This window comes from Poecilia latipinna, unplaced genomic scaffold (genome assembly GCF_001443285.1).
Source record: "Poecilia latipinna isolate Pla-1442-1.1 unplaced genomic scaffold, P_latipinna-1.0 Scaffold1109, whole genome shotgun sequence".
NCBI classification, from domain to species: domain Eukaryota; kingdom Metazoa; phylum Chordata; class Actinopteri; order Cyprinodontiformes; family Poeciliidae; genus Poecilia; species Poecilia latipinna.
This window is the reverse complement of record NW_015113725.1, coordinates 197,333-211,763: the sequence shown is the minus strand read 5'-3', so window position 1 is coordinate 211,763 and position 14,431 is coordinate 197,333. Positions and strand designations below refer to the sequence as shown.

The 14,431-nt window shown below is 41.8% G+C and overlaps 2 protein-coding genes across 2 annotated transcripts; one reads left to right on the top strand and one right to left on the bottom strand.

Moving 5' to 3' along the window:
- Positions 1-407: 407 nt before the first annotated feature.
- aldh1l1 (aldehyde dehydrogenase 1 family, member L1) lies at positions 408-13,344 on the bottom strand. The gene is made up of 14 exons (XM_015052435.1): positions 13,200-13,344; positions 11,239-11,387; positions 10,279-10,513; positions 10,039-10,204; positions 9,213-9,314; positions 8,282-8,371; positions 7,908-8,045; positions 2,615-2,740; positions 2,423-2,514; positions 1,926-2,073; positions 1,737-1,856; positions 1,480-1,607; positions 599-749; positions 408-517 (listed from the first exon to the last, which is right to left on the bottom strand). Exons 2-14 carry the CDS (start codon positions 11,363-11,365, stop codon positions 443-445), a joined length of 1,698 nt encoding a protein of 565 aa, XP_014907921.1. The 5' UTR covers positions 11,366-11,387; positions 13,200-13,344; the 3' UTR covers positions 408-442.
- Positions 2,914-6,504, top strand: LOC106959694 (zinc finger protein 184-like). Its single transcript, XM_015052436.1, has 2 exons — positions 2,914-3,283; positions 5,442-6,504. Exons 1-2 carry the CDS (start codon positions 3,085-3,087, stop codon positions 6,215-6,217), a joined length of 975 nt encoding a protein of 324 aa, XP_014907922.1. The 5' UTR covers positions 2,914-3,084; the 3' UTR covers positions 6,218-6,504.
- Positions 13,345-14,431: the final 1,087 nt, after the last annotated feature.

The window sequence follows — 14,431 nt, the reverse complement described above, 5'->3', positions numbered from 1 at the left end:
GCAGCTTCCGGTGCCACTGGAAGAGCCATTATTAGCTGCCACAAATTGAGCTCAGCAGTTCTACAAGAAGTTCCACTCTGAGACCTGGTTTCAAAAAGTGCTGGAGTCCGAGATTCTGGTTTTCACTGGGATGTAAAGAAACGGCTGGACGGGAATTAAAATGTTATGGTTTCACTGATAGCCAGCCCCATGTAAGCAGGCCTTATCTTTTTACAAATGTTGATGATATACTATAAAGTGTATAATCATCACAGCTGTGAACATCCAGGTACCACAGCAAGCCAGAAACAGTTCCAGGGGTTTTGAATCTCTGAACATCTTTCAAGTAACTTGAGTAAGTTCAGCATCTTTAAGTTATTCTTAGTGTTTATATGATCATAAACATAAGTGGTAAATAAGGCATTGTGTTAAGAAACGAAAAAATATTTGAAAAAAATGATCCTCACCCAATTGGTTCCTTCTTGGTGAAAGTCAGATTGCGATTGGGTCTGGCCTGGTTGATGGGAATGGTGCTGCCCTGGAAGACAGTGACATTATTTTAATAAAGGGAAACAAGAGGTTTTAGCTTAGCTGAGTCTTATAAAGTCAACTGTCTTACTTGGATCTTGTCACACCAGCCAGCAAAATAACGGAACGTCTGGATGGACATGCCCACGTGAGTCTTGAGGGCCAAAGTGTAAACGGCTCCAGAGTCCATAGCTTCAATAGTAGCTAACTCATCCTGGTGTTCCTCCATCAGGTCCGCCAGTCTGTGGGAGGAGTTGGAGAAAAAGCAGAGTCTGGAATGCCAGGAAATATGCTTGATACTGCAAATCAGTCAGAAAGCTGAGCTGAACGTCTAAGGTCTGTCAGCTTCACCTACATACAATATGTCACCGGTGTTATGGATGAACGAGCTCAAATAAATATGTTGATGAGTGAGAGATACATTTTTGAGAACTTTGAAATGAATGATGGTGGAGAACGGGAAGGCAACACAGATCTAGTGCAGTTTGGGAGTGAGCTCAACATTTACATCGTGTTTTTCGACAAACTTCTGTTCTGGGTTTTACTGCATGTCTTCCACCTGTCTCCATCCTGTTTCCTACCTATTTACTGTTCAATAAAGGCCACTATTGACAAAAAAAATCAGAAAAAAATGTATGTATTCTAATGTATTGCGGTCTTTATACAAGTCAACTGAATTGATTTGGATTTTTGGGTGAAGGATGTCTGTGTTTTCATGTTGGACCTATTCACTCCTTCAACAGACAGGCTTAACACGATGGACCACGGAACTGGTTCATCTAACCTTGTCCAACAGTCACAAGAAAAACATGCCTTAAAATATTACTTTGTCATTAGAAGGCTTGTTCTGAGTTATTCTTTACAAATTCAGTTTAGTATTAAGTAGAAACCAAGCTACAAGCCAGATACATTAAGTGCTAAATGTAAAATGTAGCATACCTTAGGTACTAAGCATCATCCAGTACTACTTACTTGTAGATGAGTCTTCCTCTGTCCCTTGGGTTCATCTTGCCCCACTCCCCCGATTCGAACGCCTCCTTAGCAGCAGCGACTGCTTTGTCCACATCACTGATCTGGGCCAGAGACACTTCACAGATGGCCTGTAAGACACATCACTTGTCTAGATTTGCTCTTTTTCTAGATTTTTGGTTATGAAGAATGAAGAACTCAGCAAGGTTAGAATCTCTCTTTAAAGGCGTGAAGAAGAAATCATGCTGTTCATCTCTTACCGTGCCATCAGTGGGGTTGATGGTCTTGTAGGTCTTTCCTCCCTCTGCATCCACAAACTCTCCGTTGATGAACAGCTGATGGGGGATCTTTACCGTCATGTTGTTGATGTTCTTTTCCACCTGGGAAGGCAAACCGTTCATAACTAACGCAGTCAGACATTGTTTCCTGGTGGGGTACCGACCGCGTACATAGTCAACCACGAGCTCTTCCTCGCCGTCCTCCCCGCGGAGTTTCCTGACACACATCTGGATGAAATCCTGGAAGGTGGTGTTCATGTAGACGTCCTCGTTCTGCAGCTGGCAGGCGCTGGCACGAAGCTTCACTTCCTCAACCAGCCTGAAGGTTAAGAGAGAGACTTGTTTAAAAAATATATACAAAGCTTCATTTAAATAAATTGAATGTTAACAAAGAAACTGATGGTTTGAAACTGAAGGGTTTCAAATACATAAAGGCAGAATATTAACTAGAAGTTGTTTTTTTATTTTAGGATATGACCAATAGCAATGGGATATTCATATCAAAGGTTCTTTAACGAAAGAAAAAGATGTTAGTAGTTTTTTTGTAATAAACTTTTAACATACGGTTTTGATGCTCAAGTTTCATTCATTCAATTTTTGCAAACAACAATGAAAGTTAGTGGTCAGTCAAGCAGATAAATGTTTTTAGATTGATTAGTTTTATTTACCTGACCACATCCATTGAAGCTGCACCAGACTTGAAGAAATCTGTAGAATCTTCAATCTGGCTGACATTCGTCAGGATACTCTTCCATACCGCCTGACAGAAAAACGGAAAAAGGAAGCAAGATCTAAGTAAGATCTTTGGTTTGACCAGAGTTTAAAATCATTCCTTGTTTCAGTACATCAGTTCATCCCACCCTCATCTGCTCAGCAAAGCTTTTCTCTTCCTCTGTGAGCTCCACAGCTGTGCTGCCCCCGGAGCAGAAGTACTGGGCTGCTGGAATCATCTTGCCATCCTCAAACTGCAGATTCTTCACCAGCAGCTAAAGACAAAAGTAACGAAATGAGCATATACAGTACGATATAATCATAGTGATCATATCTGCCTATCCTGTGATAGTTCCTGAATGCATCTGGACAAAAAAATTAAATAAAACATTATTTTTTCAATTTTATTTTAAAAGAGCAAAATATAATTGCTCCAAAAATAGAGAGGGAGTAAACCACAGGCCTGTTGTAGTGAGACGGGTGTGAAAGGTGAACGTCAGAGCTGTGAGCAGTAGGTGGCGCTAGCGAGAACGCCGGTAGCCTGGATGGTGTCTGCAGCATCCTCCGCGGCGGCTGCTTCAGGAAGCTTTCAACCTTCGGCTCGCATTTAAAGAGAAATATGGCCGCTGCTACTCTGCACTCGTTCAACGCCTTCCTCACGGAGAGGCTGACCGCTGCTGCCGTGGACATCTATGGGTTCGTTGAAAAGACGGTGGTGGAGTACCAGGAGGAGGTCTACCGAACCCAGCTGGAGAACCAGAGGCTGCAGCGGATGCTGGACCTGGTCTACAAACCGGAGATAAGGCTCCACAGGGCAGGTAGGGCTCTCTGGTTGCTGCCCGTCACCCAGCGGTCCACTGAGCCGACCCTCGCGGATCATATCAACCTGTGGTTTAGGGCCTGTTCCAGCAGCTTCCTGCCTCCTGCTGCTATTAGCCGGTCCGGGCTAACCGCTGCGGGTCCCGGGCATCATTTTGGAGAAATCTCCCTGCAGGTTTGGCTGGATTAAAGGGCTGTTTCCCCCCGTTTACCCAGTGTGTCTGACTGGTCCAGTTTAAAGCGGATTATTTACAGTATGTTTTTGTTTCATACGCAGCGGCAGATTTATAAACGCCTTCATTCAGTTACTGAAAACTCTCAGAAATGCATTTAAGAAAATGGCTTATTTCTAAATCAGTGTCGTGTCAAAACACGATTTCATCTGACAGAGTATCAATTATTTGAACTTTCAAATGTGAAAACATCATGTATGTCGGTTAAAAAATGAGAGAGCTGCATCTGAGCTTTAAAGCAGTTTTTCCATTAAAAACTGTAGAAGAAAAACTACATTTCAGAAATAAGATCTCACACATTGGTACAGTGTTCAACAGTTAGTGGTGGATATTCAGCCGTTTTAAAGTCAAACTTCTAACAATGTTAGCTTTATGATGCTATTGTGAGCTGAGGCTTGTAGAAAATATTTTTAGGCACAAGATTCTCATGGATCATTATCAGCTTGAATTGACACTAGTAAAGTCATAATCAGATGTTTACATACACCAAGCAAAAAGAAGCGCAGTAATGACAGAATATGTCAAATTTATATAACACTTTTAATGTGTACTATTAACAAGAGATGTCCTGGACAGGTCAACTGACCCATTTGAGTTAGTTGGACACAAACCTGTGTATGTATTTCAAGGCCACAGCAGAAAACACACTGCTTTCTGGTTCGACCCAATTGCAAAGTCCAAAGAAATCAGCCAAGATATCAAGAAGAGAAATATGGCTTTGCTCCAGTCTGGTTCATCAGTGGGAACAATTCCCAGATACTTGAAGGTTCATTCATCTCTTCAAACAATTATACGCTACGGGTGGGCGATATGGACTCAGAAGTTTTATCACAATACTTTATGGTACTACTGTGATATCAGTAAAAGTTATAAGAATTATTTGTTACTTTTTTTTTTTACATACCTGCATTGCTGCGACTTCAAGACAACACAAACATGCATATGGCCTGTGGGGCCATATGCATGTTTGTAATACACTTCTTTAGGACACCAGTCACATAAACTAATGTCTTTTATACCACTAAACTGCACACACTAACTGCATTTAATCAGTATTTTAAATGGTTATTGAACAAAAAGAGTTCAATGAGAGTCTACGTCTAGTACAGTAAAAAATAATCTCAACAACCCAGTCAGTTTTATTGGGCTTTAAGTATCGTTAACTAGAATTTAATGTGACAACGATAAATCAATATTCTTGTCACAAGAAATGTATCACGATAATTGATCAGTGATATGATAAATGCGTATTATGCGCAAGTACAGAGAGGTTATGGGTGGAGCTGATAAGGTGTGACGAGTGAGGCGGCCTACAAAACGGACTCTGTTACACTGGGTCTGTGAGGAATGGGCCAGAACTCCAAACTGTTGTGTTGTGAGAACAGAAGCTTGTGGAAGGAAAACCCAAAAGGTTTGACCCACGTCATGACGATTATGAATTCAAAGGAGGTTACAAAAATTGATTTGTGTAAGTCCAACTGATCTAAAACAAGAGAGGTTTGGTCTGATTTAACTTCAGACGGTAAGGAAGAAAAAAAGGTGCCTTCTTATCTGGTGTATGTAAACGTCTGGTTTACCATCAGATCGATCAGGAAGTCCAGCTGGTTTCCAGGTGATGTCATTCTAAGACTACTTAGTCTCAGCAAGTGAACAATAGTGACACCTTGTGGACTCGTATGGCAGTACTACGAATGCAATCTTAAGGAAAAGGAAGCTAAGCAAAGGTTGTGACAGCAGAATTAATTGTAGGCAACAAATACCCACCCTCAAGATGTGGCACACTTCCAGCTTTATCCATCATAACCACTTATGGCTGAGGAGATGGGCCTCAGCCATATCTGAATATCCAGAATTTAAAGTTACTAATGGGGAGAAGTATTTAGTTCCACTTTATGATGGTCCTCATTTGTGTTTGTCATTGTAGATGCCAAACCTCCAGTAGCTACGTCCACAGAAGAAGTTGCTTCTAAGCAGCAGGAGTTGAGCGTGGAGCAGCCGGGGGGTTCAGAGGTCAAAGAGGAACAGAGCGAGGAGCAGAGGGAGGAGCTGTGGAGCAGCAGTGCGAAGGAGGAGGCGTCCATGGAAGACAGCGACGACGGCGACGCCTTGACCAGAGAGCTGATCAAAACCGTCCAGCAGTTGGAAGACTGCAGAGCGGCGGAGGAGAGCATGGGCTCCCAGGAGACTTTTCTAGAAGATCCTAAATTGCCGGAGGAAAAGACAACCACCACGCTGTACCGCTGCCACATCTGCAACTACATCTTCACCAAAAAGATCGTGCTGACATGGCACCTCAAGATGCACGAGAGCAAGGCCAAAGACGGCAAGGGCAACTTCGACTGTCACATCTGTGGCAAGCACATCCCCTGCCAGAGCAACCTGCAGAACCACATGAGGGTCCACACTGGGGAGCGGCCCTACAGCTGCCATTACTGCGGCAAGGGCTTCAAGCTGAAGGGCCACATGACCGAACACCTGAGGACTCACACCGGAGAGAAGCCCTTCAGCTGCCACATCTGTGACAAATCCTTCAACCGAGGCTCCACCCTGAGGAAACATGTGTTGGCGAAACATAAGGAGCAGCGGCCGTACCGCTGTGACTTTTGTTATGAGTTATTCACTGAGAAGCTGCTGATGAAGAGACACATCAGGAAAGTCCATAGTGTCAAAGCCCAGTCTCCCAGTCAGAGCCAGGCCTAGCTCAGCCTTAACGGAGCTTCTGGAACTTTGGCGCTATACATCCTGAAATCTTTCACAATGTTACCTTGATGACTTTAATACTGACTTTAACGTTTATGTTGAATGTTTTCTTAGCTTATATGTGGACTTGTAAACTATCTTATGTTATTAAACTAGTGGACGTAGAGTTTTACAGTTGGCACCGGGCCTGGAGACAACATGAAGTTTTATCTGTTAAGGAATTAAGTTTGTCTCAGCTGCTATTCACTGTCAAACCTGTTTAAATAAAAACCCGTTTTATTATCGTCTGCTCTGGTAAGTCATTGCACTGGAAACACATTCACACCTGATCGATGTCTGTAAACCAGGAGATCACTAACGGTCCAGCTTTATTCCAGCATTAGTCATTTCATGTGGAGGAACATTTCTTGCAACATCTGAGGTAAAATAAAGTTAGACTGCTGACAAAGAGGCCTGAGGTCAGGCATGGACAAGTTCTATAAGCCAGGTGTGTATCTGGTACCAGAACTCAACAGAAACAGGAAGGAAGAAAGGAAGTGATATTTAGATAGTGGAATACAGAATAATGTCTGTAAATACAAATATTTTTCCAAACCTTGGTTTTCTTTTATACAAACCCATTTTATACTTTCCTAGATTTTGAAGACTGTGTGATAACTTCTCCACTTCTCCAGATGAGAAGTGGTTGGTAAATAAACCCACTGATGTAATTACCAGTTATTTGTACTGCATGTTGCCTGGCTGCTTACCTACAGAAACCCAAACTTAAAAAAAAAAAAAAAAACTGCGGTCGGAAAGCTATGAGCAGGATGTCAGGTGTAGTCAGTGGGATAATGCTTCCTGCATTACAAGTGTTTTTCTGTTTGAATTCAGAGAAATTAAATCAGAGGTGTCAAACTCCAGTCCTGGACGGCCACTGCCCTGCAACTTTTAGATGCGCCTCTGCTGCACCACACCTGAATAGAATAATTAGGTCATCAGCAAGGCTCTGGAGAACTGATCTACACAAGGAGGAGGTAATTTAGCCATTTCATTCCAGTGTTTTGTGACACATCTAAAAACTGCAGGGCAGCGGCCCTTGAGGACTGGACTTTGACACCCCTGAATTAAATCATGTTTTAACATTTTCTCTTCTGTTGCCTCTTTCCCCAAACANTTCCATCTTAAAGCTGCAGAGAGCGCCTCCCTGCGACATTATAAGTGAAGAGGCAACGTCTCAGTGGAGAGCTTTTACAGACACCCGTTACCTGTCTGTTCAAAACAATGGCAGGTCAACTCTGCATGAAGCCTGTTCTGAGTCTTGCTTACACTTTAAATTCTGCAGCTGGCTAAAGCTCCACTGACTTGTGAAGTTGGCGCAGGGCTTTGACTACCTCCTTTGGTGAGTCAGAGGAAATACAGAGGCAGGTTGACCTTGACCCCTTGACCCCTCTCCACATTGATCCTTCACAAAATACATCAGCTGCAACCTCTGACCTTTACAGGCCCTGTACTCCTCCAGGACTCCAGGTCGGATTGCAGCCTGGACCAGAACGTCCTGCCACAAGAAAAGTTTCTTTCCCTCTGCCATCAGACTGATAAACAATAGTTAATTGTCTCTAGCACAACACAGGACCCACATCCACCTGCTACTCTGCATGTGTATACAAATTATATATATATATATATATAAATATATATATCCCCTCACCGTCTTTCCGTCATTTCCAAACAGCACCAGACCAGTCTTGGTGACGATGCCAGGCTGGCTGGCTCCAGGAATGTCCAGAGGCTGGCCATTGGCCGCAGTGCCGTTGTCCACCAGAGTGGAGCCAAAGAAGGTCACTTTCTGCAGAGAGAGAGATGGCCAAGTACTGCAGTGAAAAAGTGGAAACCTGCTCCTGAAATGAACATCTCTGGGTCAAGATCTTTTCACTTTTGAATGCATGAACATATCAGCTATTAACTTGACAAGACCAGATGTTTCCTGATGTGGAGAATGAATTGAAGCCTATGTGGAATAAAGTATGTCCTGATGTACCTGGGGTGAGAACAAACCCAGAGCCTGTGAGGCTCTTCTGTTACCTGTCCGTCAAGCTCTGCCCAGGCCCCAGGCACTTTGTCATTTCCTCTGATCCAGTTGTGAATGGCCTCAGCCGACTGGTTCCAGTCAATCTACCAACACAGAGAGCAGCTGTCATCTGTACCGAAGGGGAGGATTTTTTGTCATCGAACACTTTTTATAATGTTCCTATAAGGACAGTTTTCGCCAATGAACAAAGACTGTCCTTATCGGCTACGTTGATGCAGCAGGCAAATGCGACTTTTTCACCGCAGTCTGAGCAGCCCAATTATTCATTGTTTTTGATGTGTGACATGCATCATAATTCTGCAACAAAAAAAGGCATACATGGTAAAGTCGGATTTAAACAGTCACTGAAAGTAATGATGATGAACTTATGAAAGAAGTCTGTCAGTGAAGTGTCAGTCCAAACACTTCTCTACAGAAGCTGCAGCCAACGCTCCACAAAATGCCATCGCTGTTAGTTTTTTTTTATCAGTTTCCTTTGTGTTATGAACATGTGACGACACTGTTGAATACCGTTGCTGAATAAACTTTAAAACTGATCCACAGACTGCACCATTCAATATTACTGCCATGACATAGTACGAGACGACTACGTTCTTCTTCTGTGCATGTGGGTTGCTGTGGAGTTGTAAACCTCTGGTGTTGGGTAGTAAATTAAGAGTTTCCTTTCACAGACAAATGTGTCACCTGTCAGAGCTGTGATCCATAAATTACACTCCTCCTCATTAAATGAGATGTGATTATAATAAAGAATGTTCATTCATTCATTCACAGTTTAATTATAAGTAAAGACTGAAGTCAGAATTAAACATTTTTGCAAAAACTTCAGACTCGGATAAACATTTAAAGTGCTAATGAGGCTCGCGCCATGAGTTTTGCCTCGTCATTTATATGACGTTACAAATGGAGTGTTTTTGTTTCTCTTACCTTCGAATTGTCTTTCTTCTGAATGCACTCATAAGTGGCTCCCTCTTGAGGTTGTGTGATCCTTGGGGCCTTCCCTTTGGTGATCAGTCTGACCGCTTCTACCTGCAAACACAGAAATGCTATTCAAGCTGCTGAAGCAAACACACAATAACGGTCAGGATTTTTCTGCCCCAGTCTGATCATGTTGGAGACTTGCAGAAGATAACGAGAGGATAAAGAGAAGGTGAACCCATAAAACAACATACTTATGTAGGACTGTCGTTTGCTTTACTACATTCTGTAATGGGCCAGTGTTAGAATAATTGGGATTCCCATAAAACGAGGCAGTTATTTGTAACAACTCAACAATCAAGATACTCAATAAGATCAAAAAGTCCCTGAACAACTTTGTATTATTAGGTAAAAACTCACCTTCAATTTCAAAAATCTGAATCTTGGGAATCATCTGAGAAGAGTGGCTGTTATAATGTTTCTAGATCAAAATCAATAACTGAGCAAAGTAGAACCATGTGATCAACCTTTATACAAAAGGTAACTTAAAATGCCTCACAGGAAAACAAATCCAGCCGGCAGCAGCAGACTGCCTAATACTGTAAAAGTATGTCATTAATTTCACATAAAAATAAGACCAACCAAATAGTGTCTCTCTTCAGGAGATGAAGTTGCATTTAGGGTGGTCATTATAAGAAACTGAATTAGTATTATCTTCAGATACAGTTCTAAATGGGTACTGGACCCTGTTGGCCCCTGTGTAGAACCGCCCATGGACATCATACATTCATTACAGTCCCAAAGATGTACTCTGCGGCCAACCTCCATCACTCACCATGCCTTTGACGCCCTCTGGGAAGAGAAATCTCTTGTAGATTGTGTTGACAGTGTCATTAGGTTCAACATCACACTCTCTCTGCAGCAAAATCGGTCCAGTATCAAGTCCATCATCAGCCCAGAACACCGTGAAGCCTCCCTTCTTGTCTCCGTGGATGAGGGTCCTGTGAAGGACAGTCCAACAGATGTTGGGTCGCTACCAGGAATCCCTTTCAGTTCCAACATGAGCTTCACTGACCAGTTGATTGCCGAGGCTCCCCTGTGGCGAGGCAGCAGCGAGGGGTGGTAGATAATAGAGCCATGTTTGGGGTGGTCAATGACCTCCATGGGGATGAACTGGGAGCAGAAGGGCAGGACATTGAGTTCTGCTCCTGTAGCCTTGTACCGGTCCACCACCTCTGGGATGGCCTGACCCTTCACTCGCCACCAGGGGAACTTAAAAACAGGGACGCCGTCCTTCTCTGCCACCGTGGCTGCAGCAGAAGAAGAGAAAACATGCAGAAAACCCTCACCAACATTTAAAGGCAAGTCTATAATATGGAGAGAGTAACATTTCAGGACTTTACATTAGTTTCCATTATTTTCTGTCTGTAATTTATTCTGTTCAATGACCATTTATTTAATCATATACTCAGTGAAATGGAAAATATTAATTACATTTTACCAGAGCAAATATTTCAAGGCATTGCAAAATAACAACACTCAGCCTACTTCATCCATCATCCAGACTGATAGAGGTCACTGACTTTGTTTCTCATCGGTTCTTGGAAACCTACTTCATTTTATTAGACTGGTTCCATTTCAGTAATTCGTAGATGTATAGGTCTACCAGTAACCAGACATGAGTATGATTCTTTAACTTTAATCAGCTTTTGTGTTTAATCAGAGTTAACTGTTGACAAAGCCCAGGATAGCTTTTTTCCCTTTATAAATAATTAAGGGATCGTTTCAAAACAGCTCTTTTGTTTTCATGTATATTATCTTTGTTATTCATGTTTTTGATGCTCTAAAAAAAATTTAACTCACAAAAAAAGCAAACTTAGAATAAATGAATAAGGAGGATATATAATTTTAATTGAACTGTAAAGAGTCAGAAAGAAAGAACAATTATATGAAATCTCTGTCTATATAAAAAAAAATGTCTAAAGACAGATCGCAGTTTTTCATAACCATCTGCTGTGCTGAATAAGGCCCTCACCCAGCGGGTCGGCCTTGCCATCCTTGTCTGGAATAGTGAAAACCCCGACAATGGTGTGGCCGTCCTTCCGCAGCTCCTTGTAAACCTCCTGGCCGAACAGGCTCTGACCGATGACTGCAATCTTCATTCTCGGGACCTTGATGTTATTTCTGAGAGGACAAACATGTGTCCACGCAGACACACGAGAAGACAAAGTGAGCCGTTTTCTGTCATGTTTTTTTGGGATCCTCTTAACCCACATGCAGAATCAGTCGGAGAACGCAGAGCTGAAAAGGCAATGATGTTTATATACAAAGTGAGAAATGTACATCAGGGGAAGGACTGGTTCAGCAAGTCCTGGAAAAGAGATTGGATCAGCAGCTGGCAGACAGGCTGATGGATCGTTGGAATGCTGATTCACTCTTACTATTTGTTCCGGATGACGACAAGTCATATGACGAGTTCATCAATTCATCAATCGTTTAGCAGTGATGCAAGTCCACCTGACTTTACATCTGTCTAATATTTAAGAAAGTGGCTGTTGGTTACATACATGGACTTAATTTTTTGGACCAACTTGTAAACACATTGATATAAGCCAGCATTCACACACATTTAGAAAAGCATTAAAACATTTTCATTTTTAACCATTTTAACCATTAGAATGTTCAGCAATTAACATACTTATACTTTTTATGATAACAGTAAAACATGTTTACTATTACTATTCATGTGTGTTTTACTTATAGGATCATCAATCTATAGTTTGGGGTTTATCTATTAAGGATCTGTATCGCTAAAACCACTTGAATTGTTAATGTTTTTCTGTATTTTTGTTTGATTACAGCACAGGTGCACCTCAGGGCTGTGTGCCAAGTCTGCTGCTTTACTCATTGTACCCCCATAGTGATTCAAATGATAAAGACTTGAACTATATCACTCAATGTGTGAGGATTCTATATAATATTTGAGTGTCATTTTCTGAGATAAATGAGAAAAACTATCACATGTTTATGCCATATTCACATTTTTTGAGATGTACTAGTGTTGATAGTGCCCTAAGATACTAAATGACTGCGACTACATCATATTGCATGATGTACAGCACCAGACAAAGAACTAAACACAGACTCAGTGGTGACACACTAAAAGATCATTGGCTGCTGCCTAAATTGGACGGCATTGGAACGCCCTACTATCCAGTTACAACCAGGAACATCGTTAAGAATAAAAAACGTTCAGCTGCTCTCATCAGGCATGAGATGCATAACTGACTAATGTTGTTGCTCATATGCTTTGATTGATGTGTGTGTTATTGTGCGTGTCTCTTATGTACCAAATGATCCGAATCCAGATGCATCTTTCACTGCTATACTATTCTAATCTGGTTTTAAACTATGAATTAGTGGATGCCTTAGGAAAGCCAACACTGATGATTAAGATTCAGCCTTTCTGGATAAGCAGCTTAAAGTTTATTTTCCATTTGTTTCTACGATATTAGAGAAAAAAGAGAAAATTGTTACACAGTTTGTGCTCAGCATTCATGACTCCAACTTAGCAGTTCATCTGGCATACACAGACGGGCAGGGCTTGAACTTCTGCCAGCCTGCTCAAACCAATCAAATTCCACCATTCAGTTCATACCTCTAGTCCTGGCCAATCAGATGCTCTCATGATGCATTATTAAAGCTTCATAGGAGCAAAGTTCACACACAACTCTAAATTTCTCTCAATGAAAACCGATGTACCCCACATCCATACACACACACACACATCACGCAGCAACTTATTTCTTCTCATATATCTGTGTATGACTTTTATATGCTGAATATTATTTTTATTGCACATGTTCTTGCACAAATGAATTATCTTTCCGTGTGTGTGTGTGTGTGCGCGCGTGTGAGTGTGAGTGGCTGCAGATGTGCTCTTCTCCCCTGCAGAGAGAAAGTGCACCAAAAGTAAAAGCTAACATGCTGCCTTACCCTGCTGCAGACTTGGTTCTCCTCTTGCTGGGAAGCAATGAGCAGAAGAGAAAAGTTGCTTTAAATTCCCTTCTTTCAGTCTCACATGCAGGCGCCTCAATTACATAACGTGCAAAAGCAGCAGAGCGATTGGACAGGGCAGGCCACTTAGGGTGCTAGAGTGGGCCAGTCAGAACATACCACCTCTGACTGGGCCCAATCACAACAAAGCAAAGTTCTGGCAGCTGTTATCTACCAAACACACTGACTGCTTTATCTGTCCAGACACATACAACTGGGCTTAAACTCTGCTTTAAATAAGATCTCTATATTTGTTTCTAGCTTCATTATTATTCTGTGTTAGTTTCTCATTTTGATTCAATCAGTCTTGTTCTTGTTTTTCTTTAGTTCAGTCCTTTCTTAGTGATTTTAGTTTATCTTTATTTCTTGCATCTCCTTAGTTACACTAGTTTCCTTATGTTTAGTTTTGCTTTACTGTTAGATTCATTTCCTAGTATTGCTCTCTCTCGCCCCCTGTTCCACTTTGTCTCTCTCTCCCCTCACACCAGAAATCAGTAAGCCAATCAGCCCAGGTCCTTTATTCCAGCATTCACTCTCCCAGTAGCTGTACACATTTCCTTCTCTCACTCCTCACTGCTTCCTCCGTTATATTCCACTGTTCCCTGCCGACCTTTTCTTTTGGATTTATGTTTTTTTTGTTCTTCTCTGACTTCCTTGGTTTCCTGTGATTTTTGCAAGTTTTTTGCTTTTGATTTTTCTTAATAAGTTAACGAAAAACTACTCTACACCTCAGCCTGCTGCATTTATGTCCACACAACCTACACAGCATGACTTTAATACATAATTACATTCCCACTTTTGCACTAACACCCGTCTTGCTTGGTTTCCAAACCCCAAAGCTTTCCTGTTTCCTGAAGGCTAAGTAACAGCGAACACAATGTTCTCGTAGTTATATGGCGCACATAATGCAGTTCTGCTGAATATCAGGTAGGTTGATGAAATTATGGATAATGACTTACATTCATCTGGCATCACACAAACATGCTTCTCTGCTGCTGGATTGATTAATAAAAGTGTTAGTGATGAATCTTTGCTTTCAGGTTTGGATCAACAAAAATAAAACAACTTCATTTCAAACTAGAGTTGCGTCTCACTACTGAAGAATGTTGAGGGGATGAAATTGGCGTGTTTCACACCGAGTATGTTTTATTGGCTGACTGAAACTAACTCTG

What these genes read in the sequence shown, in the direction of transcription:
- aldh1l1 (XM_015052435.1), bottom strand. Translation starts at nt 11,365, where the DNA reads ATGAAGATTGCAGTCATCGGTCAGAGCCTGTTCGGCCAGGAGGTTTAC. An exon ending in TTGGAAATGACGGAAAGACG is followed by an intron (nt 2,741 to 7,907) that starts GTGAGGGGATAT and finishes TTTTGTCTTTAG; the next exon opens with CTGCTGGTGAAGAATCTGCA. An exon ending in GCTTTGCTGAGCAGATGAGG is followed by an intron (nt 2,515 to 2,614) that starts GTGGGATGAACT and finishes TTTTTCTGTCAG; the next exon opens with GCGGTATGGAAGAGTATCCT.
- LOC106959694 (XM_015052436.1), top strand. Translation starts at nt 3,085, where the DNA reads ATGGCCGCTGCTACTCTGCACTCGTTCAACGCCTTCCTCACGGAGAGG. An exon ending in GATAAGGCTCCACAGGGCAG is followed by an intron (nt 3,284 to 5,441) that starts GTAGGGCTCTCT and finishes TTGTCATTGTAG; the next exon opens with ATGCCAAACCTCCAGTAGCT.